Source organism: Pan paniscus, chromosome 10 (assembly GCF_029289425.2).
Source record: "Pan paniscus chromosome 10, NHGRI_mPanPan1-v2.0_pri, whole genome shotgun sequence".
Classification (NCBI taxonomy): domain Eukaryota; kingdom Metazoa; phylum Chordata; class Mammalia; order Primates; family Hominidae; genus Pan; species Pan paniscus.
In genome coordinates, this window is record NC_073259.2 from 31,416,696 (window position 1) to 31,438,636 (window position 21,941).

General features: G+C 42.1%; 1 protein-coding gene across 3 annotated transcripts in view; it reads left to right on the top strand.

Moving 5' to 3' along the window:
• Positions 1–314: 314 nt before the first annotated feature.
• The window catches only part of PPM1H (protein phosphatase, Mg2+/Mn2+ dependent 1H), a 289,690-nt gene continuing 268,063 nt past the window's right edge, over positions 315–21,941 (top strand). For 2 of the 3 annotated variants that reach the window (XM_008978449.4, XM_034935524.3), the window contains exon 1: positions 315–559. In XM_008978449.4, the coding sequence (XP_008976697.3) occupies positions 315–559 (245 nt within the window). The other variant, XM_034935525.3, reaches the window with a different exon arrangement.

Sequence of the window (21,941 nt, forward strand, 5' to 3'; positions counted from 1 at the left end):
GGGGAAGGGACCTGCTGCAGCTGCAGCCGCCTGGGCGCTCCTGGAGCGCGCGGTGACTCCCCCGGTCGGCCCGCTCCATGCAGCTCCGTTGCGGAAGTGTAGCGGGGGGAGGCGGCGGCCACCGCGGCACTAAGCACGAGAGGCCGGGGCTCGGCGCCCTGCAGCACTAGGCTCTGGGAGCCGCGCGCGGCGCGTCCCAGTGGCCCGGCTCGCCGTGCGCCCGGCGCCCACCGCAGCCTGCATGCCCCGCGCTGCGCCTTGCCCGGCCCCCGCCGCCTCCTGCTCGCACCGCTGCAGCCGGGCGCCGGAGTAATATGCTCACTCGAGTGAAATCTGCCGTGGCCAATTTCATGGGCGGCATCATGGCTGGCAGCTCAGGCTCCGAGCACGGCGGCGGCAGCTGCGGAGGCTCGGACCTGCCCCTGCGTTTCCCCTACGGGCGGCCAGAGTTCCTGGGGCTGTCTCAGGACGAGGTGGAGTGCAGCGCCGACCACATCGCCCGCCCCATCCTCATCCTCAAGGAGACTCGGCGGCTGCCCTGGGCCACTGGCTACGCAGAGTGAGTGCAGCGACACCGGCGGCGCCCCTGCTCTCCTCGCGGCCCTTCCCCGCACGGTTCCAGCCCTCTTCTCTCCCTGCTTCTCGGCCTCAGGGCTCTCACTAGCTGCCGGCGTCCAGGCCTCGGCGGGGAGCTCTTTACTTACACTGGCCATTTCCCTCTTCTCCCCACTCCCTCTTCCCCCAACCCAAGGACGCGGCGTCTCCAGCCCCGGTATGGGTGGTGGAGGGGTGGGTGGCAGCGCTGGAGCGTGGGAAAGCTAAGGTGAGACAGGTCTGTGAATCCGGGGTCTCTGTCACTTGGGAAAAAAAAAACGGGCAGAAAAGCTCTGAAGTTTGAAACACATAAGGAAAATCTGCTATCTGTACCCCCACCCTCCCAAAATATAGTTGACGCCCTCGCGTGATGAAGAGTTTGTGGGGGGTGGAGGCTTGGAGGAGATGTCACTGCGCCTGGGAGCTTGTGTCCGATTCCGGGAGGTGGCCGTGTCCGAGTGCGTGGTTGTACATTTCCGAAGGTCTCAGTTTCTCTCACTTTCAGCCCGCGAGTTCCTCCGCTTCTCCTTTAGCAGGTAGTAAAATGCTGCGCTTTCGGTAAATGCCAGTACTATTTCCCTCAGCCCTTGGGGAGGGGGAAACTTATTCCAACTGTCTAATATAACATTTTGGTAATCCGCTTTGGTGATTAAGCTTGCGTTTGACTGATCAGCTATTTCAGGAACCGACTGAGTTAGGTTGACGACCCAGAGTGGAATCGGGAAAGGAGAGGTGGAGGATTTTATTGCCCTTCCCCCAGCTCCATGGCCACTTTTCCATTGACTATTAATAACCGTCTTATGAATGGTAAGATAAGTAACGTTTTCCCATCTATCTACTACCTCAGCTGTACGAAACGGGAAAACTAGGAGACATTTAGAATAGAATTCAAGGTTATTAATGAACCAGGGGGTGCAAAAGTGCACGCAAAACCTGGTGGCTGGCACACCTGCGCCTTTTCCTTTAACCCCATCCCCTCGGTAGTTTTGGCCCTCCCCTATCCGTGCACGGCCTCGCTGGTTGATTGGTTGGTCCGGGAACCAATCAGCTCTTCCAACGCCTGGGCGCCTTGATGCTGACCCTGTTCTGGTGGCCCGGATACCCCGGGGCAGGCTTGGTTCCCGACCCTAAGGGTTCCGGTGGGAGAGACTGCTTGGAATCTGCTCTGCTTATTATCTCTAATTCTCCTTTCCTTCTCCCATCATCCTATAAAGCGTTTCTCCATGGGCTGAAATGGAAAACGTGTATAAATGGGGCTAGACGATTGGAGTGTGAAAGTGAGGAGGCAGAAATGCGCTTTGATGGGAGCTCAGACAGTAAAAATTAACACATCATAAAAGATGAGCACGGAAGAGAACGTTGTGGGTGGCGAAGGTACAAAATAGCATTGTAACTTCCAAGAGAAAGCCAAAGCAAAAATAAACACCTGTGTAAGGAAAGACCTAAAGGAGAAAAAAGTGCCTGCCAAACATACCAAACACTATTTCTTGACTGAAATAAAAACGTTATTTAAAAGCCCATTTAGGCCGGGCGCCGTGGTTCACGCCTGTAATCGCAGCACTTTGGGAGGCCGAGGCGGGCGGATCACGTGAGGTCAGGAGTTCGAGACCAGCCTGAATAACATGGAGAAACCCTGTCTCTACTAAAAATACAAAAATTAGCCGGGCGTGGTGGCGCATGCCTGTAATCCCAGCTACTCGGGAGGCTGAGGCGGGAGAATCGCTAGAACCCGGGAGGCAGAGATGGCAGTGAGCCAAGATCGCGCCACTGCACTCCAGCCTGGGCAACAAGAGTGAAACTCCTTCTCAAAAAAAAAAAAAAAAAAAAGCCCATTTGGACCCTTTACGAGATAGCAACTTGGAGGCATACCCTGTGGTATAATTGTTTAGATGGGGGTCCTTGTGACTGCCAAACGCCTGAGATCTGTCCCCACTCCAGTGAGTTTCCCAGGGCGAGGGCGCCTGTCAAGGCGAGAAGGAAAAGCAGGCAATGGTGAGAAAGTTATGAGAGGTAGGAAAGAAGATACTGAAACACTGAAGGTGGAAGCCGTTTGGACACAGTAAAAGGAAAGCCTCAGATAAGCATGAGGGAAAGGAAAGAACGAATTTCAGAGTGTTTGCATGCCTATGGTAGGCACAGGATGCAATGAGACATGCATGAGAGAGTGCTTAGAGGGCTCCCCCCATCCTCTCTGGGCCTCCATTTCCTCATCCCTAAAAAGTTAATTTCTTTTTCCTAGAATAAAACATGAGAGATATTCAACTTGAAGCCTAGGAAGGCCACTGTAAAATGTTACAAATTTTAAAGTTAGTGGCAAAAATAATACATGTGTGATAATTCAAGCAAAGACCTATTAAAAAAAAAAAAAAAGTCAGCCCCTCTTCCCCAGCCCTCACCTACTCCCTAGAAGTAATGAGGGTTCAATGTTTGGGTGATATTTGGCTTTCAGACTTCTTTGGATGCCCTCATAAATACATATCATGCGTTTCTTTTTTCTTCTCAAAATAGACTCATACTAAGCATATTATTCTGTAGCATTTTCACAAAACACTATGTCATTAACAGTATTCATAAGTAAACACAGAATTACCTCATTCTTCTTAAATATATACTATTGGTAATGGCTAACATAGTTAATGCTTACTCTTTAGTGCTTATACTGTTTTATATCATCTGATTTTCATAAAAGCCTAATGAGGTAGGCACTATCATTTCCATATTATAGTTGAGAATACAGAAGCACTGAGTGATTAAGCAATTTGCCCAGGGTCAAGCCTGTGTGTGAACCCAGGCAGTCTGACTCCAGAGCTCGCAACACCAAACTCGTTCTCTACAGTAGATTAAATTATGATGCATTCATCTGTACCCAGGAATAGCCACTAAAGTCTTGGCCATCTCTCTCTTCTCACCTTTAACCCTGTCAGATAATATACTGTACTGCTTCCTTATATCTTGAACTGTTAGTTTATCTTCCTGCAAAAATGCATCCTGAATGATCAAAATGGCTGAAATAGGGAAGGAAAGAGAAAGACAAGTAGGGACTGTGGCTGTGATCAGAAGCTGCCACCAGTAATGCTGCCCTTTCCTACAGGATTTACTGGGAGAAGAAAATTCTGTTCTCTTTGTACTAGAAGGTACCTGAGAGGGGTTGAATAGGTAGGAAGATTGCTCAAATTGTGGTGATAAGAACTGTACTAAGGAGCTAATGCCTGAATCAGAAGTGATCTGTTTACCTCTCTAGAAAGTGAGTCACGTTCCAAGACTTCCTTGGGAGGAAAAATTGACATCTTTTGGTCAATGAGTTAATGTTGATGACTGACCCTTTGAGATGGTAGAAAAATTAAGGAGAAATGGTCTAATCTTTTGCCACTTACTGTTAATCCCTTTCAAGAAGAGAGACTCTATAGGCTATAGAACTAGAGAATTAGCCGTAAGCAATCCCTGCTAGACTTGAGGTTGCAGAAACTGAAGATTTTCGTTCATTTCAGTATTCATTGGCATTGTCCTAGATGGAATTTCCCAGCTCTTGAAAAGCTTCCTATTACAGCTGAAAAGTTTAGCCACTTGGCTAAGGGGTATTTGCAAGGTTGTAAAGCTCTGTAAAGCATTGTAGTTATAGATAACATCTACTAAGCTAAAATCTTTCTAAAAACATGCATTAGCAAGTTTTAAGTTTGGCTTTGAAATCAGTGACTGAGCCTGTTTGGTTTGCTCATTTGATAAAGCCCTTGGGGAGCAACAGTCCGACCCAGAGACCAGGCGGCAGCTACTTCCTTTCTCTCAAATACCACCCAAGTGGAGGTTGGTTCATTTTTATAATGGGTTGGGAACCCATTTTGGCTTTTTATCTTTTTTTACCTGTTTGCCCAATTTTTATCCTGTTGATGGAACAGTTGGTCTTAGAAATGCCAGCAGGCATGGAATTTGTGCCTGAAACTACAGACGTAGGGAATGCCAAAGAATGTGTTGTGGTTTTGAGCAACAATATTGTGTATGTTAATGCATCATATTCAGGTTTTTATCAGTGATACATTTGTTTACTTGTACAGAAAGAATACATTAAGTATAGCTAATTTTACTTCGGTTATAGCTATAACTATAAAATTTTTTTTCCTATTTCTTATAAAAGTACCCCTGGACATAAGTAGAAACAAAAGCTACTTTGAGAGTGTCTGTTAAATGTATATCATATAAGTGTATGTCTCACAGAGTTGAAAATTATGAAATTTTTGATGGAATAACCTTATTTAAATCCAGCCAGCCGCCTACAGGTATTTGGATTTGTTTTGGACTCTGCAGGCTGTCTGTCTCCTCGGTCATTGGCACTAATTGCTTATTACCAATAAATGGCATTAGTTGGCTGGGTGGTGGTGAAGACACAAAAACCGCTCTTTCTTTCTTGCCCCAAAGCTCGGGAATCCCCTGGCCTTTCTTTTTCCCTTCTAACCTTTCCTGGCATACCTGCCCCTCTTACTGATTGATACCTCTTTGCAGAACTCCTGCTTGGAAACTTCCTGTTTGACTTTTGCAACTGAAGAAACTTGAGGTTCTCTACTCTTATGTAAGGATAAAAAGAAGTGGGTGAGGGTATCTGCAGATGAGTTACAAGTCCAGAGTAGCCTGAGCTATTTCAGCTACCTTTCTGGTGACTTGCAAAAGGTATTAATTTCCTATTTTAAAGCAGACAGCTAAGCGTTCCTTCATATTTCAGATATAGCATTATAAAGAAATCATCCCCCTTAGGTGGAGCTCCTGGGGATGTCTCTTTTCTTAGGAAAATGCATCAGCTTCTTTCAAGGACTGGTGATGCTTCAGGCAAAAGGTTTAACCATGCAGGGGGGTGTTTACTATATGTTTCAGTCCCAGTTTAGGTAGAAATCCGCATCTCTGCTATGACCCCACTATACGGTGATTTTAATTAAGGTTACAGCAGTACTAGTTGAAAATGTAAAACTGCATACTGGAATTGTTGTCTAAAAATACATTAATGTTCAAGAGTTATTTTTAATTCTCAATGTTTGGTAGAAATAAACTCTGGTGCCTTTATAGTTCTGTGATTTGCCTAATTTAAAGGGAGGATTAGTTAGCTTGTCCCCTTGAATTTTTGCTATCATTTTTCAGGAAATAATCATTCATCTGCTTCCATTATTTCTCTCAATTGATGAAATCATTGCACTCCTACTATGTGTCCAGCATTGGTCCCATGCTGGATTCATAATATAATAAGACATAGTCATTATCCTCAAGAAAATTTTATAGCATAATCTTTCCCCTTTTGTACTTCCTTTGAAATTAAATTAAAATGAAATAGACTATTAAGGTTCAAAGGGACCAGCACCAGGAGTTTTGTTTTGATTTTAATGTCTTAATGCTTCTGGGTAATTTTAAATCTCAGTATTTGGAGCCTTTAAGTCACATTAGGGAAGCAAACTTGTTTTTTCCAACCAGCTTATGATTAGCTTTGTACCTGAAGGCCCAAGACCTTCCCTGCTGTTAGAGAAAAAAAATTATTCTGACACTTGTTACAATGCTGGGGAAGACTTTACTCAAGTCTGTTGCAATATAGGAAAACAACCCAGCTCAATACCACATTGACAGCTGGTACTTGTAGGCAAAGAGTAGAGTGTGAGGGGTCAGTGGAATGGAAAGTTACTCAGCGGGGACATTAAACCAAACTAAACTGACCTAGCAGGATTCTTGCTGAAAGCAGACCAAAGACTTGTAACATCAAAGGTGGGGAATGAGGAACTTGAGCAGATATCAAGTTTGGGGGATTCTTGCTAACCTGACTTAACAGGATTCTTGCTTAAGGAACAGGATTGGCGCCAACGTTGTGACTTAGTAGAGAAGAGAGGCCTGACTAAAGTTTGGTGGAGGAGAGAATCTTTGTCATCCTTGCAGATGGGGGAGAAGGGGGAGAGAGTAGGTGGGACTGCAGTTATTTAACTATGATTTTCATTCTGATTTATCTGCATTACTTCTGTGACCCTCCATAATTGACTGTGTTTCCTACTGACCATGTAAGGAGAGCAGATGCCCTTAATTATGGTGCAAAAGATGTAGGATCGAACCTAATTATACAACATAATGTTATGGCAAAGAGTTGAGGAGCCTTTCCCATGTTGTTTTTTTAGATAAGTGGTTTTCAGTAGCTTTCCAGTTTGGTACTACAGTAGATACTTTGCAAATTATTAGCTTAAGAACGGTATAGCATTTGATTTGTTTGGCCCATCTCCCATATACCATATAGTGATAGGATTATCCCTATTTATACTTTATTAGAGGCATTAAAAATTGCTAAATGCAATAGTCATTTGTTGAGCTAGTCCTGTGTGTAGGTTCTCTATTAAGCACTTTATGTATAAGGATTTAATGAGATGAATGCAACGTAGGTAAGTTATTTGTTCAAAGTAACAAAGCTTTTTAAGTGGCAGATCTTGGATTCATATCCAGTTCTGTGGAACTCCTACCTTTGGTGGTTTTTCACTGTGTCTAATGAAATACTTAAAACATTTTTAACCATGAGATACTCATTATAGGAAATTCAGATAATATAGACTAGTAAAAGATATGAAGAACAGAGTGAAAAATGTTTGTTAATTCATTAGCCACTGTTAGTATTTTAGATTAGGTCTCTCAGATTTTTTATATAGGTATTTTTTAAAAAAAAATAAAAGCTGATCATATGTTTACATGTCTTTTAACATGTCTCCTTCACTTAAGAATATAAAATGGTCCCCTCTTCAACATATATTATTTTCTTTTTTCTTTTTCTTTTTCTTTTTTTTTTTTTTTGAGACGGAGTTTCGCTCTTGTTGCCCAGGCTGGAGTGCAGTGGTACGATCTTGGCTTACTGCAACCTCCGCCTCCTGGGTTCAAGTGATTCTCCTGCCTCAGCCTCCCGAGAAGCTGGGATTACAGGTGCCCACCACCACACCCAGGTAATTTTTTTGTATTTTTAGTAGAGATGGGGTTTCCTCATGTTGGCCACACTGGTCTTAAACTCCTGACCTCAGGTGATCCACCTGCCTCAGCCTCCCAAAATGTAGGGATGACAGGCGTGAGCCACCGCACCCGGCCTCCAACATATATTCTTATATGTCGACTGCCTAATATTCCATTGAAGGGCTTCCCATTCATGAATCTCCCATTTAACATTTAGATTTACTTTTAGGCTTTTAGTGAATATCTTCATATGTTTTCTTCAGCTCATTCAGTTGTTTCCTTATGATTAATTTCTAGACATGGAAAGCTTGGTTAGAAGCTATGCACATTCACAACTGTGATACATATCAGATTGGTTGTATCAATTCACACTGCAGCCAGCAGTGTCTACCACTTTAGTATTAAGCCTTTAATATTTGTCAGTGATCTGATAGATGAAATATACTTCATTGTAATCTGTTTGATTATTGAAGAAAATGAATAAACAGATGTATATACTTATATGTCATAGATATTTATTAGCCATTTAAATATCTTGTTGTTGTTGTTGTTGTTGTTTGAGACAGAGTCTTGCTCTGTCCTGCAGGCTGGAGTGCAATGACACAATCTTGGCTCACTGCAACCTCCGCCTCCCGGGTGCAAGCAGTTCTCCTGCCTCTGCCTCCTGAGTAGCTGGGATTACAGGCATGCGCCACCATGCCTGGCTAATTTTGTATTTTTAGTACAGATGGGGTTTCTCCATGTTGGTCAGGCTGGTCTCAAGCTCCCAACCTCAGGTGATCCGCCCACCTCGGCCTCCAAAGTGCTGGGATTACAGGAGTGAGCCACCGCACCTGACCCATTTAGAGATCTTTTTACGGTTTTCCTGTTTATATTCATTTTTCTGTTGAGATAATGTTTCATATTTATAAGAGCTCTTTATATTTTAAGGCTGTTCACCCTTGGCCTATTATGTTGTGATATTTTTTCTAACATGTTCATTTTTTAACTTCATTTGTTTTCTTTGCAATGCAAAATTTAATATTTGGGTGGTCATACCTAATCTCCTCTATGGCTTCTATTTCATATCAGGCTTAGAACATGTAAAGTACTAGAATAACCATCCTACTCCTTTTAGCTACTTACTGTCCTTGGTTGCAACTCATAGAAATGCCTTTGAGCTAACTTCAGGGTGGTGGGGGGAAGGAAATGGTGATTAGATACCAACTGTCTTATAGAACCCAATATAGGAATAACTTGGATTTTACAAGGGACTGGAACCCTGAACTAGAAAGCTATTCAGCAACAAAGTGGCCATTCTTTCAGTCTTTCACCAGGGCACGGGTGACTTCTCCATGCCACCAACGAGCAACCAGACCACATCAACTGTGGCTTCAATTCCAATTTTGAATTTTTGGGAGAGAGACTCCAATTGGTTCAGTTTGTCTCAGATGTCCACCTTCTCCATAGGTGATTATGGCTGCCAGGACCCACCCCTGAAAATGGGCAGTTCTTTAAAAAGGAGGTGGTGGTAGTTAGGGCTGGGCAGATAGTTTCGAAGATTCTACTACTATAGATAACTCAGTCAACAAATATTTGAGTACCTTATTTGTTTCAGGCACATATTAGAAGACAGATGAAATGACCAAATAGACAAATGTGTCAACAGGCAAATAGTGTTTGTGTCTGAATGTGCCTGCTGCCCTGCCTTGCAGCCCTTGGGGAGCTGTCTAGGCTAGGAATTCAAAACGGCCCCAAAAATGCCATAGAAGGGATAAAGACTCAGGCCAGCTTTGGAACTAAATATGGCTATATGGCTTGAAGGTTTGTACCAATAAATGAGTATTACATGTTAATGTAAGATGATGTAGCTCTTCAGCCACAGGGGTATAAACCTGGCTAGCATGACACACCAGAGCTCTGCTCATTGTTGTTTGTTCATTTGTTTGTTTTTTTGAGATAGTCTCGCTCTGTCACCCAGGTTGAAGTGCAGTGGCACAATCTTGGCTCACTACAACACCTGCCTCCCCAGTTCCAGCAATTCTCATGCCTCAGCCTCCCGAGTAGCTATGACTACAGGCACATGCCACCACGCCTGGCTAATTTTTGTATTTTTAGTAGGGACGAGTTTCCTCATGTTGCCCAGGCTGGTCTTGAACTCCTGGCCTCAAGTAATCCACCCACCTTGGCCTCCCAAAATGCTGGGATTGCAGGTGTGAGTCACTGTACCCCACCTGCTCCCTGTTATTTTATTTCTTTTGCTCATCTCATTTGTCTAGGCAGGTAGGGTAATGACAGACATATTTGGTGAATGGATGTTTATTTTATAAAACAAAAGTTCAACTTCTATAGTTTCCCCTTTTTTAATTAGTCTAAGATATTTACCTTTTTCCCTTTATTAGACATGGTTTTAATTTGATATTCATCTATTTATATTATTTTTGTAGTTTAAATGCAGGTTTATTGAGTGCATTTCCTTTTTTTGAGACAGAGTCGAATCTTGCTCTGTCGCTCAGGCTGGAGTGCAGTGGTGTGATCCAGGTTCAACGCAGCCTCTGCCTCCTGGGTTCAAGCGATTCCTGTGCCTCTGCCTCCCTAGTAGCTGCGACCACAGGCATGCGCCACCACACCTGGCTAATTTTTTGTATTTTTGGTAGAGATGGGGTTTTGCCATGTTGGCTAGGCTGGTCTCGAACTCCTGGGCTCAAGTGATCCACCTGCCTTTGCCTCCCAAAGCGCTGGGAGTGCAGGCGTGAGCCACCACACCCGGCTAATTGCATTTCTTGAATCAGTTGAAATCTCACGTTTTGTAGTCTGCTACTTGTATTGTTATCAAATATCATCTCGGGTTTCCCTGAATATTAGCTTACAAAGAAAATGTATTCTGTTTTTTCAGAATATTCTACATAAAATTCTGTGCCGGCCATTTGGCTATGAGAAAAGCTTAGAAAAAATAAGACCAGTGGATGATAGTCTCGAATGTAGTAAATTCGCATCTCCTTATGCACTTGTATTATGTCACTGTTCACCTATGTTTGTGCAAGCATGGCTGAAGGACTAACATCAAAATTCAGAAACTGGTTTCTGTAAGAAATTTACTCTAAATGCTGAGCTGACAGAGATTATGTTCAGAAGACCAGTGGCAGCACTGAAAAGTCAGCCATGTGGGTGATTCTTACAAGAGGCTTCCATCCCTGTATGTGTAACCTGGGATTTGTTCCTTGGATAGGCATCCCACCTATGATTAAGTGAGTCACCTTTTTAACCCTTTGAGTTGGTGAACTGCCTACAGTTGTCGAGTTGGCTACTGCCCCACTTAATCCCACTCTGGGCCTCAGTTTCGTCTTACAAAATGGGGTCATTGAACTGCATTGGTAGTTCTCAGAATTTTTATTTTATTCTGTAACCTTTTATCATTTCAAAAATATTGAGAAGACTGACATGAGGTTATTAACTTTATTTTGCCAAGTGTGGACATAATCAAATCTGTCATCTACCATCACCAGTGTTTCATGAAATAAAGGATTTTTAAAACCAGAAGCATAGAGGCATATAACCTCAGCAAAACAACAGTTTTTAAATCAAATACTTTTAGTTTTATGAAAATATTGTTTCTATTTTTCTAAATTTTCATGGACTCATAAAACCATGTATTTAACCTGCCCTAGAGGATTGCCAATGCCCTTTGGGGTTCTAAACTCTGTGAGTTCCTGGGGTTGGGCCAGGAACCAAGTGTCTTGCCCTCAGGGCTGAGGTTTTTCACAGTGGGGCCTGCTGCCTCCTTTATTTTGATTATAACTCGGAATTATTTTCTCCCCCAGCATTTTACTATGAAAATTTTCGGCCAGGCTCAGTGGCTCATGACAGTAATCCCAGCACTTTGGGAGACCGAGGTGGGCGAATCGCCTGAGGTCAGGAGCTCGAGACCAGCTTGGCCGATGTAGTGAAACTTCATCACTACTTAAAATACAAAAATTAGCCAGACTTGGTGGTACACACCTGTAATCCCAGCTACTCGAGAGGCTGAGGCAGGAGAATCGCTTGAACCCGGGAGGCAGAGGTTGCGGTGAGCCGAGATCGCGCCATTGCACTCCAGCCTGGGGGCCAAGAGGGAGACTTTGTCTTGTTAAAGAAAAAACAAAAAAAGAAAAAAAAATTTTCAAATGTGCAGAAAAGTTGAAACGATTGTAGACTTAACACCCATATGACTGCCATCTAGATTCTGTAATTCACATTTTGTTAGATTTGCTTTATCATTTATCTGCGTGTGTACCCATTTCTGTGTCCATCCATCAGTCCATTCTTGAGTTATCTCTAAGTTTGTTTTTCCTTTAGTGCAGTGGCCTTAATTTATGCTTTTAAGTTCTTTTCCATAGAAAAATAAAAAAATAAGTTTGAGTGACTTTGACATCCTCAGTTGAGAAAAACAGCAGCAATTGGGTCCTTGTGCATGGAAGGGGCCACCTCAGACTTCAGTTTTATAACATTGGCCCCTGCAAATGCTCACTCAGTTGATAAGCTTCCCATAACTTAGCATCCACATAGTTGAGCTTCACATGGGGTCAAATTGGAAAGTATCTCTTTGCTATGCTCCCATTTAATTAAATTAGGAAATCTGCCTAAAACTTGAATCACTCCTCTTTTCAGCTGGTGGCCAGGCAGGAATGCTCCCTGAAGAGTACTCTTTCAATAGACTTCAGAATGTGTTACCTGAAAAGTGCTCATGATGAATCAAGACATCACTGTGTTTTCCATACTTCTGAAGCAGAGATTGTCCACTAACAGCTTAGGGAAAGCAAAGTACCCGCTCAGCTGCTCTTTTTCTGGTGTGGTCAGACCAGCTGGGTCCTCTGAAACATGAATCCATAGTGATTCCTTTGTTATACTATTTCTGACTCAGTTTTCTCTAAACGGCTGTAAAATTTAACTGCCTAGCTGTATTTTCTTTTTGTGGACTTTATGCTCTCATATTTAGGAGAAAGAATAAGAGAACACCAACTTACATCTCTGTAGCTCTGGATGATTATTAAGGCCCTGGTCTGTAATGCTTAAAGGTAAGCATCTGTTATCTATATTCAATAAAAGAGGAAAATGAACCCCAGAGAGAAATCAAGTTACTTTAGAATCGCAGGCGGTCCCATGACCCTGGTGACCATCACTGAATTATTAAACCTGACCATTCATTGTGTGAAATTATTAAAAAAAAAAAAAAAAGACATCCTATCCCCATAAACAAAATGCCACATAAGGGAATTAAATGCATTTTATTAACTCAAAGGAAACTAATTTTCAAGAGGCTTTACATTGAATAAAGGCATGTTGGCACATCAAGTTTTGTATAAAAGGATACATTTAACAGTACTTTAAAATAGTTCTATTGAGTATAGTAGTCTCTTAAAATTATACTTCCTTACTATATGTGCGTTCCTAAGTATAACAATCCAAACCTTGTCAAAATTACTATATTTTTGGACTACAACTGCTATTTTAAAATATTTTAATGTTTTTGGAAAGCCTGTATGTCTTAAAAACCAATCTGTACATTTTATGTAGTGATGTTTCTTTTTTCTAAAGTTAATAAATACAGCATGTGTTTTAACATCAGTAGCTACTTAGAAGTAAGGAAATGTACTTAGGAATTCTGAATAATGGGGCTTAAATCGTAAGTGAGGTTTTATGTGAGTCCCCTGTAAAATTTAATTTGGGAGATTTTTTACCTAAGTTTTACTTAAGCAGAGTCAAGTTTTTTGTTTGCTTGTTTGTCTTAGAGATGGCGTCTCACTGTGTTGCCCTGGCTGGAGTGCAATAGCTGTTCACAGGCACAATCATATCACCCTATGGGCTCAAGTGATCTTCCCACCTGAACCTCCCAGGCAGCAGGGAATTGTGAGTGGGCACCACCACACTTGCTTCAGAGTCAAGTTTTAATGGGAATCTTTCAAGTTAGTGAACTTTGGGGCCAAAAAGTGTGACAGCATTCAGTGTAGCATTCATACCTTTGTCTTTGGCAGCATGGTCTCTTGCGGTGGCCATCTTGAGTGTGTGCATCTACATTGCTGGCTTGCACAAGCCAGGCCTAATGGAGCCTTGCTGGATGCATGGTGTAATTAATCATCCCAGGGATATGGGCAGACAGATCAATTACTTGCCCAGCTGAGAGGACCAAAGTGGCTTGTGTGCTGTACTGTACTTTCAGGGAGTTGATAAATAGACATTTAAGCTATTAAAAAATGGTGCATCTTTACCCTGTGATCTTTTTTGTATAAGTATAGGAAGGAAAAAAATCTTGTGATAAATTGATTTTTTTTTAAATGAAAATATGAACGGGCGTGGTGGCTCATGCCTGTAATCCTAGGACTTTGGGAGGCCGAGGCGGGCGGGTGGATCACCTGAGATCAGGAGTTTGAGACCAGCCTGGCCAACATGGCAAAACCCCATCTCTACTAAAAATACAAAAACTAGCTGGGTGTGTAGCAGGTGCCTGTAATCCCAGCTACTTGGGACGCTGAGGCAGGAGAATTGCTTGAACTCGGGAAGCGGAGGTTGCAGTGAATCAGGATCACTCTACTTCACTCCAGCCTGGGCGACAGAGTGAGACTCTGTCTCAATACGTAAATTAATTAATTAATTAATTACATAAAAATGCTATAGATTATTGAGTTTCTATATTTAAGTGGTCTGCTATGGTGTACTAATAGTCATTATATGCCTTTTTGAAAAGGTGAATGTTGACAAATTATGTTACACGCAGTCAGTAAAAATAAAAGATGGAGTGTAAATGTTCAGTAGGAAGCAAATTGTAAGGTACAGTGACTATGAATAGCCTATAAGAGGGTGCCAGTGAAAGCAGGAATGGGAAACCAAACTGACATTAATAAAGAAGGGACTATTAAGAATTTTTTCTTTCTTTTTTTTTTTTTTTGATGCCGGGTGCCATGGCTCATGCCTATAATCCCAGCACTTTGGGAGGCCAGTGCAGGTGGATCACTTGAGATTAGGAGTTCAAGACCAGCCTGAGCAACATAGCAAGACCCAGTCTCCACAAAAAAAAAAAAAAAAACAAAAAAAAACCTCAGTCAGGTGCACCTGTGGTACCAGCTACTTGGGAGGCTGAGGTGGGAGGATCACCTGAACTAGGCAGGTCAAGGCTGCAGTGAGCTGTGATCACACTACCACACTCCAGCTTGGGTGACAGAGTGAGACCCTGTCTCAACAACAAAAAAAGCAATTTTAAAAAGAGGATTTTTTGTAATATAAAAGAGGAAATAGCTATAATATTTTGTTGTAAATAAGTAACCGATGAGGATGGACTCTAAAAGATACATTTGGGACAAACAGTAATTTTATCAGCCTTTTACGACAGTGTTTCCCCATAAGGTATGGTTTGGAGTGGAGCCAAAGAGTGCGATTAGATGCCCTCTTGGCAATCCTCCCTGTGATTATTAACAATGAGGCTATGCCACAGAGGACCATGCTGCTCTGTTGTTAGAACCAGGTGTCCAGAACTGTGCTGGTGACTCAGTGCAGCAGCAAATGGGAAGAAGAGAAGAATTGGCAACTCTGACTACAGCAGCTGGTGTTTATTTATGTATTTTTTTTTTTAATCTTGGTGTTCAGCTGGGAATCACATGGGCCCATACTTGAAGCCCTGCCTGTCCTCTTCTCCCCATTCCCCGTCATCAGTTTAGTGCTGACAGAGACTACCTGGCCACGCTGCCCTTTTGCCGCTTGCACGCCACCTGAAGCCCTGCCACCTGCCTTGCCATCCTCAGAGGGACCACCAGATGTGATTTGTATCTGGTTCTGGGCTCCATGAGGACTTGTGCTGTAAATTCCTCAAGTCCTGGTTCCCAACCTTCTCAACATCATGAGCCCTTTTATTATTTCATTTTCTTGGATGAATTCCTTGTGAAAAATTTTGTCCAGCAAGCTGTATTAAATAAGCATTAAATTACTCCTATTAAAAAAAATTAACCAGATACATCATATCTCCTAATCACGAAGGTGTAGTGAAAATCATATTGAACTGATAACATTTCAGCCAAAAGCAAAGGATTAACCTTTGTTAACCTTGAGTACTTCTTGCCCACAATGTTAGTCATTAGCTTCTCCCCCAGCCCCCACCCCCCAACATTTAAAACAGGTTAGATCTCCTATTTCTACCTTTCCAGGTCTTCAAGGAGCCTGGACCACAGGCTAGGACTCTCTGCCCACAGGTTTGGATTTTTTATCACCTGAGTTACCAGCAAACTATACTCAGATGAGTGTCAAGATCATTTTGTTTGGGTTTCAGAAATGTAGCACCTTCCTCAGGAACACTATTTTAACGTCCCTGATGTCCTCTTTCTTGTTGAAAAACAGTCTTTTAATAGTTTTATTTTCTTGCCTTCCAAAGTGCTACAAGTTGCCCGAGAGGCACAATGCATGTCAGCTGCAAGTTTAATTAAACTCATGCTGAGAATATTATTTTTCTAGCAGAGTTTGACCCTTTGGCAAAAGTTTCTCTTGTAAAAATTTCTATCTCCACTGACTGTGGATGAGAAGAACTTAAAATTATCTTTAGATGTTTACTAACCTGTCAAAGTGGAGGAAGGCATTGGTTAGTCAGGAACTTAGAACATAAACTATCCATATATTCTATCACCTGTAATTAGCTTCGATTGATAATTTGTGTGCACCCATTAGTACATATCTATTTTCCAACTGCGATAATTCTACATACTGATGAGTTTTTTCACTTCAAATGGAGTCACTGTCTTCCCATGTAAACAAATATTTTACTCTATCATTTTTAATAGCTGCATTGTATTCTATTTATGGTTGTAACACACGTTTTTTTTCCTTGATGTTAGCCAAGTTTTTACTATTGAAAGCAGTCCTGGGATGAACCTCCTTGTAGATAAATCTTTGCTAAGCTATAATTTGAAAAGTGACATTTTTCTGGGAAAAATACTCAAAATGGACTTTCCTAATATTTCTTGTGACATTATTTAATAGTTAGAAAAGATCAATGTTTAGATTGAAAATTGTTTTGGGAAGTGTTAGCTATATACTTTAATGTACTTTACCAAAGTAGTGTTTTGGTGAGCTGGACATACTGATTAAAAAGCATTATTGCTTCACTTTAATATTTAGGTTTCAATTGCCCCTATTTTGGTACCATCGTGCATTTACTGTATGCTTCACATGTCTTAAGAGGCAAAAGATACAGAGGTTTTAACCTTGGGAGGCTCACACTCTTCTTGGGAAAATAAGTTAATGAAAAATTGAGAACCCATGCACAGCATGACAGAGGAGTAGCATGGTGCTGGGGTGGCACCATGATCAATAACTTGAAGGGGCAGCTTGAGGTAGTCTTGGCTCTTTCCCTAGCCAGCCTGTGGCTTCAGCAAGCAGCCTCACTTTTTAAATCCTCAGTTTGCATATTCATAAAGTTAGGTCATCGACTTAGCCCTTCCCAGCTGTACAGTGCTGTGGGAGTAAGTGTCATAAGAGAAGTTGGGTACTTCTTAATTTCTACTGACTTTTCAGTGGGATATTTGTATATACTTCACTACAAATTAACATTTTTTCATCTGCCTTGTCTGCTTTATCTTAAAATCTCTGAATATGCATTTTAACAAAAAGTGGAAGTGAATTGAAAATCTAGTTACATTTGATTTTATGAAACAAATGTCTAAATCTAACAGCACGAAAAACCAAGTATGGTGTAGTGGAAACTAATCCCCTTGCTTAGAGGACAGTATCCTCCTCTCCCCACCCTTTACAGCATGAAGAATGAGCACCAAGCACAGGTTATAATATCGTCTCCAGAAAAAAAATCAAAAAATAAAAATAAACTTCAGTAGCCTATCCTGAATTAAAAGAGACTAAATGTTTAGGCTTTTCTCCCCTAATTCTTTTAAAGTAATGTGATATGTTACTATATTGTCCAGAAAGGATGATTTGAAATATTTGCCTGGAAGGGGGATATGCTTCAAAATCTTATCAGTGAAGCAAACAAAATCATGGTGGTGATGACAAGCTTTTCCTTCCACTTTGGAATGTCCATTTTGAGACATGGTTCTGTTACAGCCAAATTATAATTTGTAAGGTATGTAGATATCTAATTAGGGTCGACTAAAAGTTGAAAAAATGTAAAATTGAAAGCTCTTACTGACCCTTCCAGGAAGAAAAGAAATGAAGATCACAACTAGATCTGATTTCAGCCTTTTCATTTAGCCCCAAGTTGTCTGTAGGTGGGTGACCTGAGGACATCTACATGGCTGTCAGAACTGTGCTGCCACTTGGCACAGAGCTAATGTTCTCCCACTTAGGCCGTTAAATTGCCGCAGAAAGCAGCTGCACTTGATGTAATTTTAATCAATACTTTGTACTTATACGTGGCCCTGCAGCCATGTGTCACTGTACTGCTCTCAGCATCTCTGACCTGAGTAAAGGACGCAGAGGCTTGCTTGAGGTTTGGTTTTGAAAATTCGCATAAGTCAAATTATATTTTAAAAGCACCAGGAAGCTTGCTTTGTGACCTATGTCAGTGCAAGACATTTTCATAATGTTCAGAATGGTACTATTAATCAGTATTGGTTCTTTGTAAGTTGAACTTTCACATGCTACTTTTTTTTTTTTTTAAGTAGAGGGTAACTAGTGGTCTGTTCATTTCAGATGTTAAGCGACCGACAGCTAGCATCAATAGCTCCTTGAAGGTCATCAGGGTTAAGTGGCTAAGGATGAATGACTGGGACTCTGCCTACATCAGCTTCCTCCCTAATGTGCTTTTGAATATTCTTCAAGGATTGATTTATTACTTTTCAGTAACTCCATTTATACCAGAACTGCTTCAGCATCCATTTCTATAGTAGAGTTCTTCTGATTTAAGTACAATTCATTTAAAACAGTATGCTCAAGTAATTTTTTTGTCACCAAAAAAAAAAATACTCGGTGTTTGCACTTAAGTACATATCTTTTCCTGAGATATATTTATTTTTACTATATCTCAAAGCAATGATTTACCTCATCAGTAAAGCCAGTTTTGCAGCTCTGTTAGGAATCTAAATAGTTTATTCTATTCAGTAAATATCATTGGTTAGGTACTTATAGACTTAAAGATGAACCATCTCTACCTAACATTCACACTTTTCAGACTATATTATGAGACAGATACCAAAACAGAAGATGTTTAGATTGTGTTATGTTATTAAGTGGTTTGATAGTTAAAATTGTTTATTAAAGAAAATGATGTATGATCAACAATGCCCATATTTAGCAAGCCATATTAGTTACAAGTAAAACTTAAGACTATTTCAGCTAGGTTGACAGAAAACCATTAAGTTAACTCAGTTTTCAGTCAGCTAACATTTATTAAACCTCCTCATGGAGTGTAAGGAAGGCTCTGAAGGTTAAAAAATATATTTTCTATTTTCAAGGGGTTCACAAGTTAGCAGGGGAGACATTGTGTGTATAACTATAATATAATAAGCTACTGTGATGAAGGAATTGATCAAATGTGATGGGAACCCAGCAAATGGGCACAGGCTGGTTAATTCTAAGTTTGGAGAAAATGGGAAGGGGTGAGCAAAGCTGACTGTTCGAACCCTGGAGGAACAGGTGTTGTGTAGAGGAGGCACATGAGGGAGACAGCAGCATGAGGAAGGTCATGACGGTTTGAAAGCGGCTATTTCTGGGAATTAGAAAAATCTTTTGTGACTATTTGTAGGCCTGTCAGAATCCCCACGTGGAGCCTGAACCACCTGACACTAGACATGCAATGATTCTCCCTTCTTACAGAAAGAGTGGGTGCTGGTAACATTTGACTGCTCTTTAGGTCTGCTAGGCATGTCCTCTGGAACCTCTCTGTAGGATTGGTGATTCCCTTCAATCATGTCTGAATGATGCCTCTGTATTTAGGACTCTTGCTGGGCTGCTCTTGGGTACACCTGTATGCAATGTATCCAGGATTGAGGGGGAAGTGGGAGGGACTTTCCTTCTCAGGTAAAACCTGGGATTTGTCATGGATGGAGGTCCCAGGTGAATTCACTAAGGACCACAATTTTTGCTACAGAAAAGGTAATAATCCCTCATTTGCTGGTTTGATCACCTGGACGTTTCCTGCACAAACTCTGCTACAGCTGTGCCCAAAGCCCTCCAACCATTCCTGATTGAACCACGCAGGGAGCAGAGCCAGTGCTGGAGCAGACAGCAGAACTCCTGAAGGTCCCGCATGAGGCAGAGGGCTGCAGGCGCTGCAGGTACTCACCACATATGCCAAGAAATAAAGAGCCACTGAAACCCTAAGCCAAGTTTCTTTTGTCCTGAGATTTCTAACTCATTGCAGTTAAAAATTATCAAAGTAAGAGTCCAGAAGGCACTAACTCTTAACAACAACACAAAAAACAAAAACTGCATAGAGGCAGGGACAGGGCTGAAGAGGTAGGTTTGCATAAGATTGTGAAGGCCCTTGTATGTCATCATAAGGAACTTTATTTACATCATAAGCAGTGAGCATCCACAAAGAATTTTTTTAGTAAGCAAGTATTGGGAATGACATGAGGTTTATGTTTGGGAAAAGTAGCAGATATGGGAGTGAAACAGATGAAGGGTGAGGTACAATGGTGAGTTGGAGAAGAGGCATTGTTGGAGGCTTTCTAGATAGTAAAGCTAATAGATTGTGGGACTGTTTGGGAATAAGGAAGAGAGATGTTAGCGACATCTAGCGCATACCCTTCTTTCTCCGTGTGGGCACATGGGAGGCTTACACTTCTCTGCTCCCTTTGTAGGTAGATGAGTCCATGTGACTAGTTCTGGCCAATATATTTGAGCATAAATGAAGTGTCACTTCTAGGCTGATGCATATAATTGTCATTGGAAGACCTTCCAGTATTGTCTTCCTCTTGAATGATAATGGAGAAGGCTAAATGTTAACACTCCACACAGCACACTTGTGTCTTCCATTTCTTTCATTTGTTGTCCTAGCGTCCTGTGTCTTTAACCCTCCATCACCTTCCCTCTCCCACAGATGTGCTAAGTCATTGTTATTGGGTAAAACAACACACTTCCTCTTCCAGGCTGCATCACCCCTTCAAGTTACTGTGTGTACTATTGCTCCCTTTTTAAGAAAATCTTCCCCTCCTTGTCTTAGTTTGTGTTGCTGTAAAGGAATACCAAAGGCTAGGTAATTTCTAAAGAAAAAACGTTTATTTGGCTCATGATTCTTCTGGCTGGAAGATTGGGCATCTGGCAAAAGCCTCTGGCTACTTCCACTCACGGTTGAAGGCAAAGGACAGCCAGCATGTGCAGAGGTCACATGGCAAGAGAGGAAAGGAGGTGCCAAGCTCCTTATAACAACCAGCTCTCAGGAACTAATAGAGTCAGAACTCACTCATTGCCATGAAGATGCACCAAGCCATTCTTGAGAGATTTGACTCCATGACCCAAACACCTCCCACTAGGCTCCAATTTCAACACTGGGGATCAGATTTCAACCTGAGACTTGGTGGGGACAAACCAAACTACAGCACTCCTTTATTTCCTTCCTTATAGAAATGTATATTGGGCCAGGCATGGTTGCTCACGCCTGTAATCCCAGCACTTTGGGAGGCTGAGGCCAGCGGGTCACTTGAGGTCAGAAGTTCGAGACCAGCCTGGCCAACATGGTAAAATCCCATCTCTACTAAAAATACAAAATTAGCCAGGCATGGTGGTGCATGCGTATAATCCCAGCTACTCAGGAGGCTGGGGCAGGAGAATCGCTTGAACCCGGGAGGCGGAGGTTGCAGTGAGCCGAGATGGCACCACTGCACGCCAGCCTGGACCACTGAGTGAGGCTCTGTCCCATCAAAAAAGAACCCCCAAAAAAACCAGTATACTGAATGCTTACTTTGTCAAAAACTTGTCTGGGTGCCAAGTACACAAAGACAAGACAAACCTCTTTTCCTGAAGTTGTCTAGCAGGAGTCCCATCCAGCCGAACAAGCCACTGTAGGAAGGCTTCCCCAGGACATGAGTCAGGAGCTGAACCATAAAGCAGCCAGCCAGACAGTGGAGGGCTGGAAAGGAAAACGAGTGTGGGTGCATGGAAGGGCAGAGTAGGATGCGCCTGGGAAACTGTGGGGTGCTCTCCATGCATTGCTTCCACTTCAGTGCTACTTAGGAAAACGCTCACCGGTAGTGACCTTCTAGGTGCAGATGGTCACTTTGAAAATGTGCGCATCTTCCACATCCTCACCGCAACAGTAATTGTCGCTGCTCACTCTCTAGTCCACGAAGTCTTTTATCCTGTAACTTCTGGGGACTCCTTCAGGTTCTTTTTCTAGTTTTCTCACCACATTCCCTTTTCTTCTCAAATCTCCCTTAAATACTGATGTTCCCCAAGCTTTCTAGAACATTTCCTCCCTTTCTTCCCCATCTTCTTTAACAATTTTATCCATA